This window comes from Herpailurus yagouaroundi, unplaced genomic scaffold (genome assembly GCF_014898765.1).
Source record: "Herpailurus yagouaroundi ecotype Mexico unplaced genomic scaffold, PumYag 139, whole genome shotgun sequence".
Classification (NCBI taxonomy): Eukaryota; Metazoa; Chordata; class Mammalia; order Carnivora; family Felidae; genus Herpailurus; species Herpailurus yagouaroundi.
Genome location: NW_024412394.1, coordinates 10461771 through 10476605, shown reverse-complemented (window position 1 = coordinate 10476605; position 14835 = coordinate 10461771). Strand labels below are relative to the sequence as shown.

Here is a 14835-nt window from a genome sequence, read left to right as displayed (position 1 = left end):
CACGCCAGAACACGCAAGGCGCGCGCGCACTCTCAGATCGGCGCTCGCCTGGCTGGGTCGGGCGCGCAGGCGCAGTGGAGAGGCCGCGTGGGGGAGGAAGGCGGCGCTGGGCCAGAGGCCCGCCGCGGGATATTCCGGGGCGGCGAGAGCGGTACGACCCTGTGACGGGGGGAATGGGCGTCACGCTCCTCCTTCCCCGCTTCCTTTCTCCCCTGCACTAGGGAAGGCGCACTCCCCGGGGTGGACGGGGAAAAGCCGGAGTGGGAGGTTAGTGGGCCCCCTTGGGGGCAGAGGGCCAGTGGGAGGGGTCAGAGTGGGGAGGGGAGGCCTCTGACCCCGGTCCCCGAGGGCGGCGGGGGCTCCCGGGGTCTCTGCACCCCGCGACCCCCGCTTGCGCTCACCTGCCCTTCCCAGGGATGTGGGGCTGGCTTGGTGAGGGGCGGGCTGCGGTCCAGCCTTGGCGAGTTGGCGTCCGGCCCGTTACCCAGCCCCGGCTCCTTGAGTTTGTCTGCTTCTCTTGTCTTCCCTTCCCTTTTCCAGCTTGGGTCTTGAGATGACTTTGTGACTCGTTTGCCAGGCGCTTCTGTGGTGTGGAGAGTGAGTCCACTGCCTTCACTGTCATGCAGATGAGTGGCTCCCCCCTGTTCCAGGGGGTTCCCTGGTTTCTCATTTCACCAGAGGCTGCATCAGCCAGGGATTAAGACTGGAAAGATGAAGAGAGGGGGAGAGAGGGGGGAACAGACAGGCCGTGTGTATCCTCTTTTGTAGCACCTGCACAAATAGATCACAAAGGCACGCAGAGTACCAACTTTTTCATTGAGTTTTGGGTTCCTGGAAGGCTCTGTCTTCCCTCCAGGCTTGAAGAGGGAGGTTTGGGAACAAAAAGGAAGTTTTGCGTTCCATACTGGGCAGTAGTGAACTTTGCCATCCTGGGAGATTGAATGGACTGGATTTATAAACGGGGTAACAAAAGGGCATATGATGGAGTCATGTTGGGTTACCTGGGAAAAGCTGGGAGATTGGGAGATACTTAAACCGGGGCTGCTGGACAGAGGAAGGGGCACTGCTTACCTGGTTGTGTCCGGTTCTTGTGATTGGTCATTGTCTCTGCTGTCTGCTGGCTTTTTAAAGGGATCATTAAAAGCTTGTGGAATGCAACAGTAAGGTTTGATTTATTGCATTTCAGACTGAACTCCCATTCAAACTGAGTTCCATTGGTTAGTTGAAATCCAGTTTAGTGGATCACAGCCATCATTAAAAAAAAAAAAAAAAAAAAAGGTAGAAGCCATCAGAGCGCATTTTACTTAGTAAGACCAAGTATTGTTTCTTGACAGTTGCTTCAGGTACACATACATTCATACATATGTGAATGTGTCAAGTGTTAATACCATGTGTTTCTTCGTGTGTCACAGAAGACTTCGAAATGGATTGGTCTCCCTTATCTTCCTGTTGGCTGCCTTTCCTTCCTCAGCCTGAGTGTTCAGTCATTTGAAAATGTACACAAGGACTCAGCCCACTGGGAACGTACAGTAAAGAGCAGAGTGTGTCTCTTCAGAGAGGTACTGCCCAAAAAGAAGGACAATTTACTCTTCACTCGCGGAGATACACGCAGTTGAAGAACAAGCATTTTGTTGGAGTAGGAAGTACGTTGGTTTACTTAGGAAGGATAGAAAGGAGGATGAACCTGTCTTTGGTACACTCCCTGGTGGTCTTTGTAAGTTTGGATTCCAGGAGTTGTTTTGAGAGGGAGCAAGGAGTTTAGACGAAAAGCGGTCTCCTCTGGTTTTTGTTTTTCCGTGGATGGAATTGTTCATTTAACGCTTAGAGCTTCTTGGGTGTATGTTTCCTATGGACATTTTTGCATATGATGTTGATTTTATGGTTGTAAAGCTGGTGTGATCCATTGCCAAATAGCACTTGTCATGGAAGTGGATCTCTGAGGATCACTACAAGGTGTTTCTTATGTATTACTATTTTTTGTAAGTTTAGTTCTTTATTTTGAGGGAGAGAGAGTGTGTGTGCATGAGTGGGGAAGGGGGCAGAGAGACAGGGAGAGAGAATCCCAAGCAGGCCTGGGGCTGTCAGCGCAAAGCCTGATGCCGGTCTCAATACCATGAACTGTGAGATCACGACCTGAGCCGAAACCAAGAATTGGATGCTTAACCAACTGAACCACCCAGACACCCCTATGTATTACTATTTCTTAATCTGAACATGTGGGGGATTCCCGGTCTATTTCTGCCTGTGCCTAATTAAGGTTTTTAAACCACATATTACTGGAGAGAAGAAGGAACTTTTCAAAAAGCCTGAAATGATAATTGAATCAAATGTGCTGTGGAATCCATGAAGAAATGGTGGCCAAAACATTTTATTATTGCTCCTGAATGTCAGGGATCAAAACCTTGCATGGAGTCCATTTTCGGGTGGTACTCTGTTGGGTGCTAGACATGATTATTTAGGCTCTCCTTGACATTTAGAATCTTAGATGATGTAAAAAGTCCTTTAAAATGTATTTTGTCCCAATTTTGTGTTGGGGAAAATGGATTTTCCTTTTGTTTTTGTTACTTGGATAGTTATTATGGCTGTGTGGTGGGGGGCCTTGGGGCCCCCAAAGGTCTCTTTTTGAAGGTCTCAAAAATCAGGTTACAAGTTAGCCTTCCTTTTAGAGGTTATGAGTTAGCCCTCATTTTAGAGGCTGATGGTTTTCTTTGGGTTGTACCTCACCGTTGTGCGATTTTACATGTGTATTAGCAATGACAACCAGGTTGGAAGAGAGAACTGATTCGAATTCCAGAAATGTTGCTCTGGGTGAGGTTATATGCTTTCTTTCTTTCTTTTTTTTTTTAATTATTATTTTTTTTAATGTTTATTTATTTTTGAGAGAGACAGAGACAGAATGTGAGTGGGTTGAGGCAGAGAGAGAGGGAGGTACAGAATCTGAAGCAGGCTCCAGGCTCGGAACTGTCAGCACAGAGCCTGACGTGGGGCTCAAACTCACGAGCTGTGAGATCATGACCTGAGCCGAAGTTGGACGCTCAACCGACTGAGCCACCCTGGCGCCCTGGTAATATGCTTTCTTATTAACATATCAGTTAGCTCATTTATTCCTGAAACACAACTCAGAGTAGGAAAGTCCCCCTGTCAAAAACTTTCTAAAAATCATTTATGTCTTTAGAAAAGGGAAGGAACACTTTTCCATGTTTACTTTTAGCTGAAAAACACTTTTAGGAGTGAGTGATCCATAGTGGGGGGCACCTGGATGGCTCAGTTGGTTAAGGGTCTAACTCTTGATTTTGGGTCAGGTTATGATCTCTGTTTGTGAGATCAAGCCTCATGTCTGGCTGTGCGCTAACAGTGAGAAGCCTGCTTGGGATTTTCTCTCTCACTCTCTTTCTGCTCCTCCCCTACTTGTGTTGTCTCTCTTTCTCTCTCTCTCAAAATAAACAAACGTTAACAAATTTAGGGGCACCTGGGTGGCTCAGTCAATTGAGTGTCCAGATCTTGGTTTCAGCTAAGCTCATGATCTTGTGGTTCGTGGGTTCTTGCCCCATATCAGGCTCTGCACTGGCAGCGTGGAACCTGCTTGGGATTCTTTCTCTCCTTCTCTCTGCCCCTCCCCTGCTTGTGCTCTGTCTCTCTCTCTCAAAATAAATAAACATTAAAGTTAATTAATCAATTAATTAAAAGACATACCCATAGTGCTGCCTTGAGAATCAAGGAGCAAGGCTCTTCTCCCTGGTCAGCATCTGGGAAACAAACTGCTTACAGTGCAGACCTGGTCCTTACTGGTTAATCCAGAGAGGGATTCCCCGCTTAAGATGACCCTCTTCATGAGGCCTGCTAAAGCATTTTCATTTCCATGCCTCTTCGCTCTTCACTATGACCCCTGCTTGACAGAGAGTTGCTGAGGCCTGGAGAGGTTGATTCCAGGGGAGGGTGAGGGTGGAAGAGATATGCTTTCCGTCAGCAGCATCCTCTCTTTGAGTCCAGGGGCTCCCCTAGGCTTTTCTTTTTCTCTACTGCCCGCCTGCCCAACTGACAGTTCCATAAACCTGGCTCCTTGCCACTGGCCCAGTAGAGGTACTAATGGGAAGGAAGTATGTAACTGATTAAGTAGGACTTAACTTTGCCTTATACAGTTTTTCTGAGTTTTGACCAAACCAAGATTGTTCCAAACTTACTTCCGGAACTATAGGTGTTTGCACACCTGTGAGGTCAGGAAGGAGGGGGAGCAAGTCTAGAGTAGATAAAATCCACATATTGAAAAACCAACTTGAATAATTGAGAATTGTCATATACATTAAAGAACCACTATTTTATTTTTTTTAGTGTTTATTTTGAGAGAGAGAGAGAGTGTGCTCCTGCACACACAAGAGGGAGGGGCAGAGAGAGAGCCTGTGCTGTCAGCGCAGAGCCTGACGCAGGACAAGGGGGCTCCGTTCGGTGAATTGACCTGAACCAAAATCAAGAGTCAGAAGCTGAATGGACTGAGCCACTACGGAGCCATCCAGGCGCCCCAAGAACCACTATTTAAATACTTTTGTAACAGGGTGGAACATAAGGTAAATAAATAAACAAGCCTAGGTCAAGGACCCTGGAAACATTCTATCTTTGTGAATCACATTGAGAAATGGGGTCCTCACTAGTAGCCTTTGTAGAAACAGCCCACTGTGCCTTGGAGGGATGCTTTGTTTATTGATAGTGATGCTGGGAAAACTGACACTTTGGCCGGTGAATGAGATCAGCTCAGCTTCGGTCCTAATCTGGGCTGGGTGTAGGGTAGATATTTATTGAAAAGACAGCTTTATTTTATTTTATTTTATTTTATTTTATTTTAATTTAATTTAATTTAATTTAATTTAATTTAATTTAATTTAATTTAATTTAATTTTATTTTATTTATTTTTTAGAGAGCACAAGTAGGGAGGGGGCAGAGGGAAAGAGAGAGAGAATCTTAGGCAGGCTCCTAGCGCAGCGTGGAGCCCAACACAGGGCTCAATCTCACAACTGTGAGATCATGACCTGAGCCAAAATCAAGAGTCAGACCATTAACTGACTTAGCTACCCAGGTGCCTATGAAGAGACAGCTTTTTAATTTCCCAGTTTTAAAAGATTTGACAGAGGAGAAAGAGCGCTTGCACTCTGTGTGGCATGCTTGTTTCTGTGAAGTTTATTAATGGTTAAAGCAGCATCTTAGCTGTGTAGGGTACAGTGGAAACAGCTTTCTGGCCTTGGACAATCGACAAGTTGCTTAGCATTTTGGACTTCATTTCTTCATCTGCAAAATGGTACTTTACTGAGCCCCCAGAACTATTCAAAACCCTTAACAGAGTCAACCCCTTACAGACTGTTGCTCTTTATCATTTGTCTATATGTTTCTGTTCGGTGCTCAAGAAGGGAATCATCCAGGGGCTCCTGGCTGGCTCAGTCGGTAGAGCACGCAACCCTTGATCTTGGGGTTGTAAATTTGAGACCCCCACGTTGGGTGTAGAGATTACTTAAAAATAAAATCTCAAAAGAAAAAAAAAGTAACCACCCAACAAAATGATCTATGAAAGTACTTTGAGAATTGTAGCGTGTTATACTTGTGTGAGGTTAAAAAAAAAAAACCCACAAAATTTCCTAAAAGAGAATAACTGGGCAACAAAACAGTAATGAGTTTTAAAGCAACAAGCAGGAGTACTTACTGGTACAGAAAAATTGGGGTGAGATCTGCAGGAGATGGGAGGGACTCCTGCATGATAGGTCAGGGAGTCCTTTTTTTGATTCCTGGAAGCCGACAAGCTTCTGCTTTTTCCTGCTTTAATTAAGAAGGACATTTCTATCCTTATGGTAGGTGTATTTCCTTTTGTGGCTGGGCCTTGCATTTGTATAGTGTTTCTTTTCATTTACTGACATGTCCTTTGAACATGCCTATGTGATTGTGCTGAACTTTTAATTTTTGTCTCTTTTCTTAAGAGTCCATTCCTCTTTAGACGGCTTTATATGGTACCTAACATGCCAGGCACTTAAAGATGGAAATTGTTCAGGTGGAAACAATGAATAAATAAATATATATGTATATTTAACATGTATCTGTGACACTAAGTATACCATTTTGCTACTCCTTGCTCAAGGAATGGTACATTCCTGCTTTCCACAAAGCACCAGAGGTATAAGCTCTTTCTGTCTGCTTTTCCAGCTTAGTCTCTATGTGTTAAAATTAGCTAAACATGTTCATTGTGTCTTGGAGGCTTCCCCAAGTCACTAGGAGCCAGAGTGAAGGGCACAAGAAAGCCCCCCCCCCCCCCGCCCCCAGCATGGGGCCTCTCTGGGACTGGAGCACGAATGAATTGCAATTGTAGATTAATTGTATTCATTTAACAGATACTTAGTGAACTCCACTTGGATACATTGTGCTGAGCCCTCTGAGTGTGCAGGTCCCTGCCCTCACTGAGTGTCTTTCTGATGGGACCTATAGGGCCATGCTGAGTAAAATACTCACCTGCTTGGCCCTCCCTGGCCTCCAAAACCGAAGGGAGATCTTAAAGCTAAACCAGGATGGAAAGTGAGCACAATTCTTGGATTTTATTAAGTAATCTCTCTCTTTCTTTCATTCCTCCCCTCCTTCCTTCTCTTGCTCCCCCATCCCCCTCTCCCTGGAGAGGTTGTGATTCATACTCTAAACCTGGAGGGCAATACTTGGTGCTGACCAGGAAGTGGCATGAAAAGCCATCTCTGGCACTGGAGTCTTCCGAATAGCTGGCCTCTGAGTGAGAGTGTTGTAGAGGAGGAAATATCATTGGGGTTAGTTTCCCGTACACACAAGACTCAGAGTGACATTGCTTGTAAAACAAAGCATTATATATAGACCGCTCTGAAGTGAATCAGGGCTGTGTCTGCATGATGGATTTATGCTAGGAAATAACATCAGGGTCAGTTGGAGTTGCTTTGAAGTAAATTGCTGCTTCCATTATTACTCTTGCCTGATCCGAACCAGTTATCTAGTGGTGGGATGAGGGACCTTTCCACAGTGGGCACTGTAGGCACTAGGCCCAGGAGATGATTCCAGGGGCTGGTATACATGGCACGGGCTAATCCTCCCATGACTAGCACCATGGTTCTCCCAAAGTATGTTTGCATGTGATGTCCTGGTTCCTGATACACAGATAACAGCTCTACAGGGTCTGGATTTCCTTCTATGTGGAGCCGTGGGTGAGGGGAGTCTCTCTTTCTGTTGGCTACCTCATTTTAAAATTTTTAAAAAATTTGCCCTCAGGGGAAGGGCAGAGACAGGGGAAGACACAGAATCCAAAGCAGGCTCCAGGTTTTGAACTGTTAGCACAGAGCTGGATGCAGGGCTCGAACTCAGGGACTGTGAGATCATGACCTGAGCCAAAGTCAGACGTTTAACTGACTGAGTCACCCAGGTGCCCTGGCCACCTCATTTATTTTATTCAACAGGTATTCATTGCACTCCTATTCTATCAAGACCTGCTGGGGTGGGAGTAGAGGGGACCACAGATTTTTTTTTTTTTTGAGAAGTAAGGGACACGTGTACAGTAAGTGAATATATTTGGTTCTTGTGTGCTTTCAAGTTCATGGGAATGCTTACTGCTGTCCATTTGATGTCTTAAGTCCTTTGGGTGTGGAGGTCACTATCAGATCCACTGAAGGGCTAGTGAAAAGTCTTTGAATTGGACCTTTTCTTGTGAAAATGGAAGTACCTGCTGGAGATGTCAATGTATGACTCCTGTGTCTGAGGGCAGTACATATAATCCTCGTGATCTGAGTCTATATGACCCCTGAATTCCTGTAGTGAGTTCAGATGCCACGTTATCAAGATCTCTGCAGAGTCTCTGAGTTTTGGAGAGTAGCAAGGACTGGAATGTTAAGGGTTATCAGCCTTATCTCAAAAAAGTATCTAAATTTATGCGGTGACTGAGTTTGGATAGTGAACGTTGGCGCTGTGAGAGTTCCTCTGGCACAGGATCCCCAGATGTCCTCGGTGTGCAGGAGGGGTAGCAAGTGATGCTGTGGTTTCACACAAGGCTGCCTGGGGGAGATGCGATTGGCACTAGGGCAGATTTAGCTGGGCAGAGCTGGGCATAGGTTGTGGGGGCGGCTTGTGAGCAAGGCACAGAGAGGAGGTCTGGCTTTGGGTTTGTGCCCAGGCTGCCCTGTGGATTTTAGAGAGGTGCCTTGAGTCGTGGGTTTGTTGTACCCAAGTCGGGAAAGTTCTGGGAAGCCCCCAGCACTTTGGCAGCCCTGGGACTAACGTAAGTGTCACTGAGGAAGAGGTGCGGTGTGAAGAGGCAGGGTGTTGCAGTTCTTGGGAGAGGGAATGTGGGTGGGTGGTGCTGGGCTAATCTTGAGGGTTCTGTGGAGGAGCTGAGGAGCCTCTTTCCTCCCTGGGAGTGAGAACAAGGGCCCGCCAGCATCAGATGGGAAAGCTTGGCTGAGATCGGAGGTAGCCGCCGCCTGGACCAGACGGACTGCTTTTCAGAGCCTTTTTTTTTTTTTTTAGGCCAATTTTTAGTTATTGCTCAGAGTGTGGAACTCTTCTTGCCACCTACACTACACATTGTCCTCAAAAACTTAAATTGGATTAAAGTGAATAATTTTCACCTGGTGCTTATATAGTTCGGTTGATTCAGCAAGCATTGGGTTGGGGATGAGTAAAATGTGTATGTGATACCAGTGATGGAATGGGGAGGATTTAACAGTTGGAAAAATACTAATAGTAAAATTAAAGTTAAACCACGTTAACTGTTGAGTAAGAGCATGGGTTCAGATTTCAATTTTGTCACTCCTGGCCGTGACCTTGGGCAAATTATCTAACCTCGCAGGGCCTCATTCCTTCATGTGTAAAATGAGGCTGATACTAATACCTATTTTATAGTTTTGTGAGGCTTAAAGAAGATGATAATGTAAAGCACTTAGTCTAGCGCCTGATGCTTTATAACTATTAGGTAAATTTTCATAAAGAAAGAAAACCGAGAAAGACCAGATGACCCTTAAAACTGCTTCTTGCCCTAAGCTCCCTTTTGAGAAGTGAGCTTTGCATGGCAGAGTGAAGCTGTACAGTGTGTGGGAAGACCCTTGGGCTGAAGCTGGGCCTGGTTCTGGTTCTGCCCATGGCCAGCTGTGGGGCTTCAGAGAGAGAGAGAGAGAGAGAGAGAGAGACACACACACACACACACACACACACACACACACACACACACACAGAATCCAAAGCAGGCTCCAGACTCTGAGCTGTCAGCACAGATCCCGACACGGGGCTCAAACCCATGAACTGCGAGAGATCATGACCTGAGCTGAAGTTGGATGCTTAACCAACTGAGCCACCTAGGCACCCTGTCCTTTGTTTTTTTCATCTTTTTTTTTTTTTTCAACGTTTATTTATTTTTGGGACAGAGAGAGACAGAGCATGAACGGGGGAGGGGCAGAGAGAGAGGGAGACACAGAATCGGAAACAGGCTCCAGGCTCTGAGCCATCAGCCCAGAGCCCGACGCGGGGCTCGAACTCACGGAGCGCGAGATCGTGACCTGGCTGAAGTCGGACGCTTAACCGACTGCGCCACCCAGGCGCCCCAAATCTTTTTTTTTTTTTTTAATGTTTGTTTATTTTTGAGAGAGTACAAGTGGGGAAGGGGAAAAGAGACGGAGATAGAGAATCCCAAGCAGGCCCCATGCCATCAGTAAAGAGCCTGATGCGCGGCTCAAGCCCACAAACTGTGAGGTCGTGACTTGAGCTGGAGTCAAGAATCAGGACACTTAACCAGCTGAGCCACCCAGGCTCCCCCATGCTCTGTCCTTTGCATGGCTTATCTCATGACCAGCTGTGTGTAGGTGTTCCAGATGGGGAAATTGAAGCTCATAGTTCCTTGTCCAGGGTCACCTAGCTATAAAGGTAAAGCTGGCCTCTTCTGATTGTCTTTGATTCGGTATGTCAGACGTTAGTAGTTCTAGAAGTTAGCTGCCTTTCTTTGCATTTAATTTTCTGATCATAACTACATTTTGGCCAATGCTTCCTGGGTTGTCTTAAGGAAAACACTGGAGAATAAGCTTATAATTTGAGGCTAAATTGTAGTTAATAAGCATTTCTGGAGTGTCTAGATGTTTCTGTGGAAGTAAATAGTGACTCCCGCTCCCACCCTTGTTAAATAAAATCTTATCTGAGGTGCTTTGAAGTTACAGGAGGGAAGGCTGTGTGTAAATACTCCAGTGGTAGAGGCCTTTCTCAGCAGAAAGTTCTCGATGAGGCCCTCTGTAGCCAAATATTTGGATAGAAGAACAGGCATGTTTTGCAGCTAGAATTGCTGGCTGGCTATAGGATTTTCTTAAATGTACCCCTAACGGATGCCCAGGTCTTGCAGGCAGCTGGGGTTGCCATATTTGTTGGGGCTAGGGAGCTGCGGGGTTGGGGTTCTGCAAGTTGGAGGAGTCGGTCTGGGGTTGGTGTTTGTTCTTCTGTCTCCACCTTGTTGTCCCAAACACGGCTTTCAGCTGTAGAGTGGGGCAGGTAATTTTTCTGTGTTATATTGTTGTTTGGGAGACTCACCCAGATAGAGGCTTTGGTCGGTGACGTGGCGAGGGCATCCTTTGGCTCTACTTGACTAGCCTTGAGCTATCCAGGTGTTCTGGCTTTTATATCTGGGGAAAGGTGATATGGTGACAAGACAAGCTGGCAGTTGGTCAGGTAGTCTGCTTTCAGGGAGTAAAAGTTCTGGTTTCAGGAGACACAGGAGTGTCAGAGGCACTGGTGTGTAGGCTCTCCTCTGTGGAGGACTTGGGAAGGGGTCACTGGCTGGTTGTGTACCAGAGGATTCCTGCTTTCTTCCTGCCGATGGAAGTCTGTAACCAGGAAGGCATCCTCTGTGCTATTGTATTATAGCAAGAACTGCTGTGGGCCATGCCAGCTCTCTGACCCCAGTGAGAATATGAATCAGCAAAACTGGAGCTAGAGTTCCACCTAATCATCTGTGTATCTTTTAACCACTAAGATTTATATTTAGTGACTAATGATCTTATGCTAGAAGTACCACCTCCCACACGAGTCCCCAGCAGGTTCGCTCTGAGTAAGGACACTGACTTAGAAATAACCCCTTTCCCCCTCTTTTCCTGCAGGATTTGCCATGGCTTTCTTTGCTGGGCTCTGGTGCCCCTTCACCCGTGCAGGCAGAGCCCTCAGCCAGCGCAGTTTCAGGTAACTTTCCCATTTGGTTCTTAAAGCTGCGTCTTTGAGTAAACCTCCCATCAGGGCTGGGCATCACATGACTCGAAAGGGAGTGGGAACCCAGAGAGGTAGGCTTGGCATCTGGGAAAGCTTAAGGGGCCAGAGCGGCTGGGGTTTGGTCAGGTCAGGTAAGAGGATTGGTAAGGAGGTGACTTTGCTGTTGGAGGTAGGGTAGGGAGTGGCCTACGGTAGATGTAACTTCGGTCCTTGCTGGACTCTGACATTTCTTGACCTTGTCATTCCCCCAGTGCAGGAAAACCTTTTCTTTTAAAAATGGAATCTCTTTTTATTTTTATTTTTTTAATTTTTATTTTTAACGTTTATTTATTTTTGAGACAGAGAGAGACAGAGCATGAACAGGGGAGGGGCAGAGAGAGAGGGAGACACAGAATCTGAAACAGGCTCCAGGCTCTGAGCGGTCAGCACAGAGCCTGACGCGGGGCTCGAACTCACAGACCGTGAGATCATGACCTGAGCTGAAGTCGGACGCTTAACCGACCAAGCCACCCAGGCGCCCCTGGAATCTCTTTTTAAAAAGTTACATGCTTACTACCAAAACTCAGGCACGGTGGAAGTATGACAGCCTCCCCTCCTTATAGATGCTAAGCCAGGACGCAGAGCCCCGGGTGTGTTCCTGTTGGCAAATGTGCCTTCTGGCCCCATTCGTGCACTCACTCCCTGGCGTTTACTGAGCACTGTGCCTAGGGTTGGTCATAGATGAATAAGAATTGCTTCCTGTCCTGAAAGAGTCTTCACAGTTGGCCACAGGAGCAAACTTGGAAACAAATAACTCTGAGGAAATGTGACCAGTATAATAATAGAGGTTTGTACGGTGCTTTGGATGGCTTGAGACAGGAGCTGCTAATGGACGAGGAGGGGGAAGGGAGAGCGGAGGCAGCCTTCCCACAAGGGAAGTGGGAGCAGGCCCGTCCAGGCCTCCAGGGCGGGCTAAGAGGCATGGTGTGCCCGGAGGGCACAGGTCACTCTGGTCAATGGGAAGAGGTTGTGGACCTCAGCAGGTAAGGGGGGGCCAGACTGTCGACAGTGTAGACAGTGGTGGACCACTGTACAGTTTTAAGTGGTGGTGGGGGTGGGGGGGTTGGCCTCAGTTTAATGTTCTGATGAGAGCCCTTGGTCTGCAATGTGAGGCACACAGAACCACTTGGGACACTAATGTAACAGTCTTGGCGCAAGAGAGAAAGCTGTGGAACTGACAGAGTGTTGGTGGGGTTGGAGGGAAGGGACAGAGGGGCTTTGCAGGTAGTGGCAATAGGACTTGGCAGCCAGGGTGTTGATGGAGAGAGAGGTTTATGGCTTGGGGGCTGGATAAGCCATTTTCTAGAAAGAAAATATGGCAGCAGGGGGAGGTTTGCAAGGGGAGACGATGAGGTCATTGTGGGACCTATTGAGCCTGCAGTATCAGTAGGACATGTTGCGGGGAGCTTGGAGTGAATGAAGGGCTAGAGTACAGGCGAGAAGTGGGGCCGGAGATGAAATTTACTAGTTGGAAGCAGAGGGAACCAATGAGATTACCTGGAGCAGGCATGTGGAACTTGAGGGGAGAGCCTAGGATTACCCGGGACAATGCCAGCACTTCAGGAAAATAGAAATCCACCTGTTATCAGACTGCTTAATAATAGTTTGTCTGCCTTTAATAGGTATTCTTTAAAACAAATTCCAGTCTAGTGGGGCAAATGCATTGAGACAAAAGATTGTTACCTTGACTTATTTCTGGTTTCTCCTATATTATGTCAGGGGACCCCCTTAGCAAACCTACTCATGTTGTCTAGTTCCCAGCAACACACAGATGGGAAGTTTGGGAATCAGTGTATTGTGGGGGAGCAGGTTTTGCAGGCTAGGTAATGGGTGAGGCCTGGCCCATAAAATATTCCCTTAATCCTCAGAGTTCTTTTGAATACTAAAGGCTTTCAGTTAGGTGGCCATGAAGATCGTTGTAACAGAGAGTCGGGTTCTCCTTAAAACCCCTCCAAGGTGAGATGTTGACCTGGCAGCAGAAGCTTTTGACCGTGAGGAAACTGTCTTGGTCACAGAGAAGTCTTCACAAGAAGCCGACTTTCAGTCAGGGCCCTGGGTTTTGCTCTGTTCAGCATGTTGTTGCTAACGTTTGATCTCTCCCAGGCCTTGCCCTCTGAGGCCTCTGCACCCTGGCCAGGAAAGATACAGACTTCAGACATTTTTTCTCTTTCCCTAGCACCACTGGGAGCCTCGATGCAATTCAGAAGATGACGCGCGTACGTGTGGTGGACAACAGTGCCCTGGGGAACACCCCATACCATCGCCCTCCTCGTTGCATCCACGTCTATAACAAGAGTGGGGTGGGCAAGGTGGGTGACCGGATACTGCTGGCCATCAAGGGACAGAAGAAAAAGGCACTCATTGTGGGGCATCGCATGCCTGGTCCCCGGATGACCCCCAGGTTTGACTCTAACAATGTGGTCCTCATTGAGGACAATGGGAACCCTGTGGGGACCCGAATTAAGACACCCATCCCCACCAGCCTGCGCCAGAGGGAAGGTGAATTTTCCAAAGTGCTGGCCATTGCTCAGAACTTTGTGTGAGCAGTGGCCAGGCCACTGGCTGCACTGGGACTCATGGGAGGGGACTCGGGGCCTCATGCCAGGGAACAGTGTCCTGTGACAAAATAAACCTTTTCCTGTGTGTTCCTTCCTGAGCTTTCTGGGATGTAGTCATGAGGTAAATGGCACCAAAGCAGTTAAAATGTGGCCAACCCTTGTCTGGCCACACAAGATGGCGGTCTTTGCAGGAAGTAGCCTATGAGCCCATCCAGGATTGTCAAGCTCTGGAGAATGGATGTACAAACCAAATGCCAATTCATACGTGTGCACTTGGACTTTGTCACTTTCTAACCAGGCAAGATTTTATTTTGTTTTATTTTTTTGCCAGCCAGCAATTTTTTTGTGTGTCAGAGGGTTTGAGATGTTAAATGGTTATGGAGATTACAGGGTTAGCATGAAAAAGAGCAGAGGGACTTGTTTAATCTAGTGGAATATTGCCTTCAGGCTTCGATGGAACCTAGACGGTAATCCTCTCTCTGCTGTGGAGTACCCTCTGCTAGGGAGCAGAAGCACTCCTCTGTTCAGTAGAAAGCTTCTGCCCTTGACTGCCGGGGGAATGGAGCCCTTACGTTTTGCAGATGACCTAATCTTGGGCCTATGTAGGTGGGTCCCATTTGTTTGTTGATCTTCTCAGGGAGATTTGGGGGGGCTCCTTTAGTTCCCTTAACGAAATCTCATCAACTCGTTTGTAAGTCCATTCACTCAAGTTATCCTGAGCACATGCTTGTAGTATATTCCTGTGGCCTCTGAGAGGCAGAGTAGCCCAATGATCAAGAACACAGGCTCCAGGGCGCCGGGGTGGCTCAGTCGATTAAACGTCCGACTCTTGATTTCAGGTCGTGATTTCACGGTTTGTGAGATTGAGCCCAGTGTTGGGCTCTGTGCTGAGAGTGCAAAGCCTGCTTGGGATTCTCTCTCTCCCTCTCTCTGCCCCTCCCTGTGCTTGTGGGCACAGGTGTGCTTGCTCTATCTCAATATAAACATTTAAAATACTGGGGCGCCTGGGTGGCACAGTCG

General features: G+C 47.3%; 1 protein-coding gene across 2 annotated transcripts; it reads left to right on the top strand.

The window, feature by feature from the left end:
- Window positions 1–30: 30 nt before the first annotated feature.
- MRPL14 (mitochondrial ribosomal protein L14) lies at window positions 31–13913 on the top strand. Of its 2 annotated transcripts, none has more exons than XM_040473641.1 (3): window positions 31–151; window positions 11113–11191; window positions 13434–13913. In XM_040473641.1, the coding sequence occupies exons 2-3, from the start codon at window positions 11121–11123 to the stop codon at window positions 13798–13800; spliced, it is 438 nt and encodes a 145-aa protein (XP_040329575.1). In that variant the 5' UTR covers window positions 31–151; window positions 11113–11120; the 3' UTR covers window positions 13801–13913. The 2 variants fall into 2 exon arrangements, with proteins under 2 accessions (XP_040329575.1, XP_040329577.1); XM_040473643.1 differs by lacking the exon at window positions 31–151 and adding an exon at window positions 158–267.
- The last annotated feature ends 922 nt before the right edge of the window (window positions 13914–14835 follow it).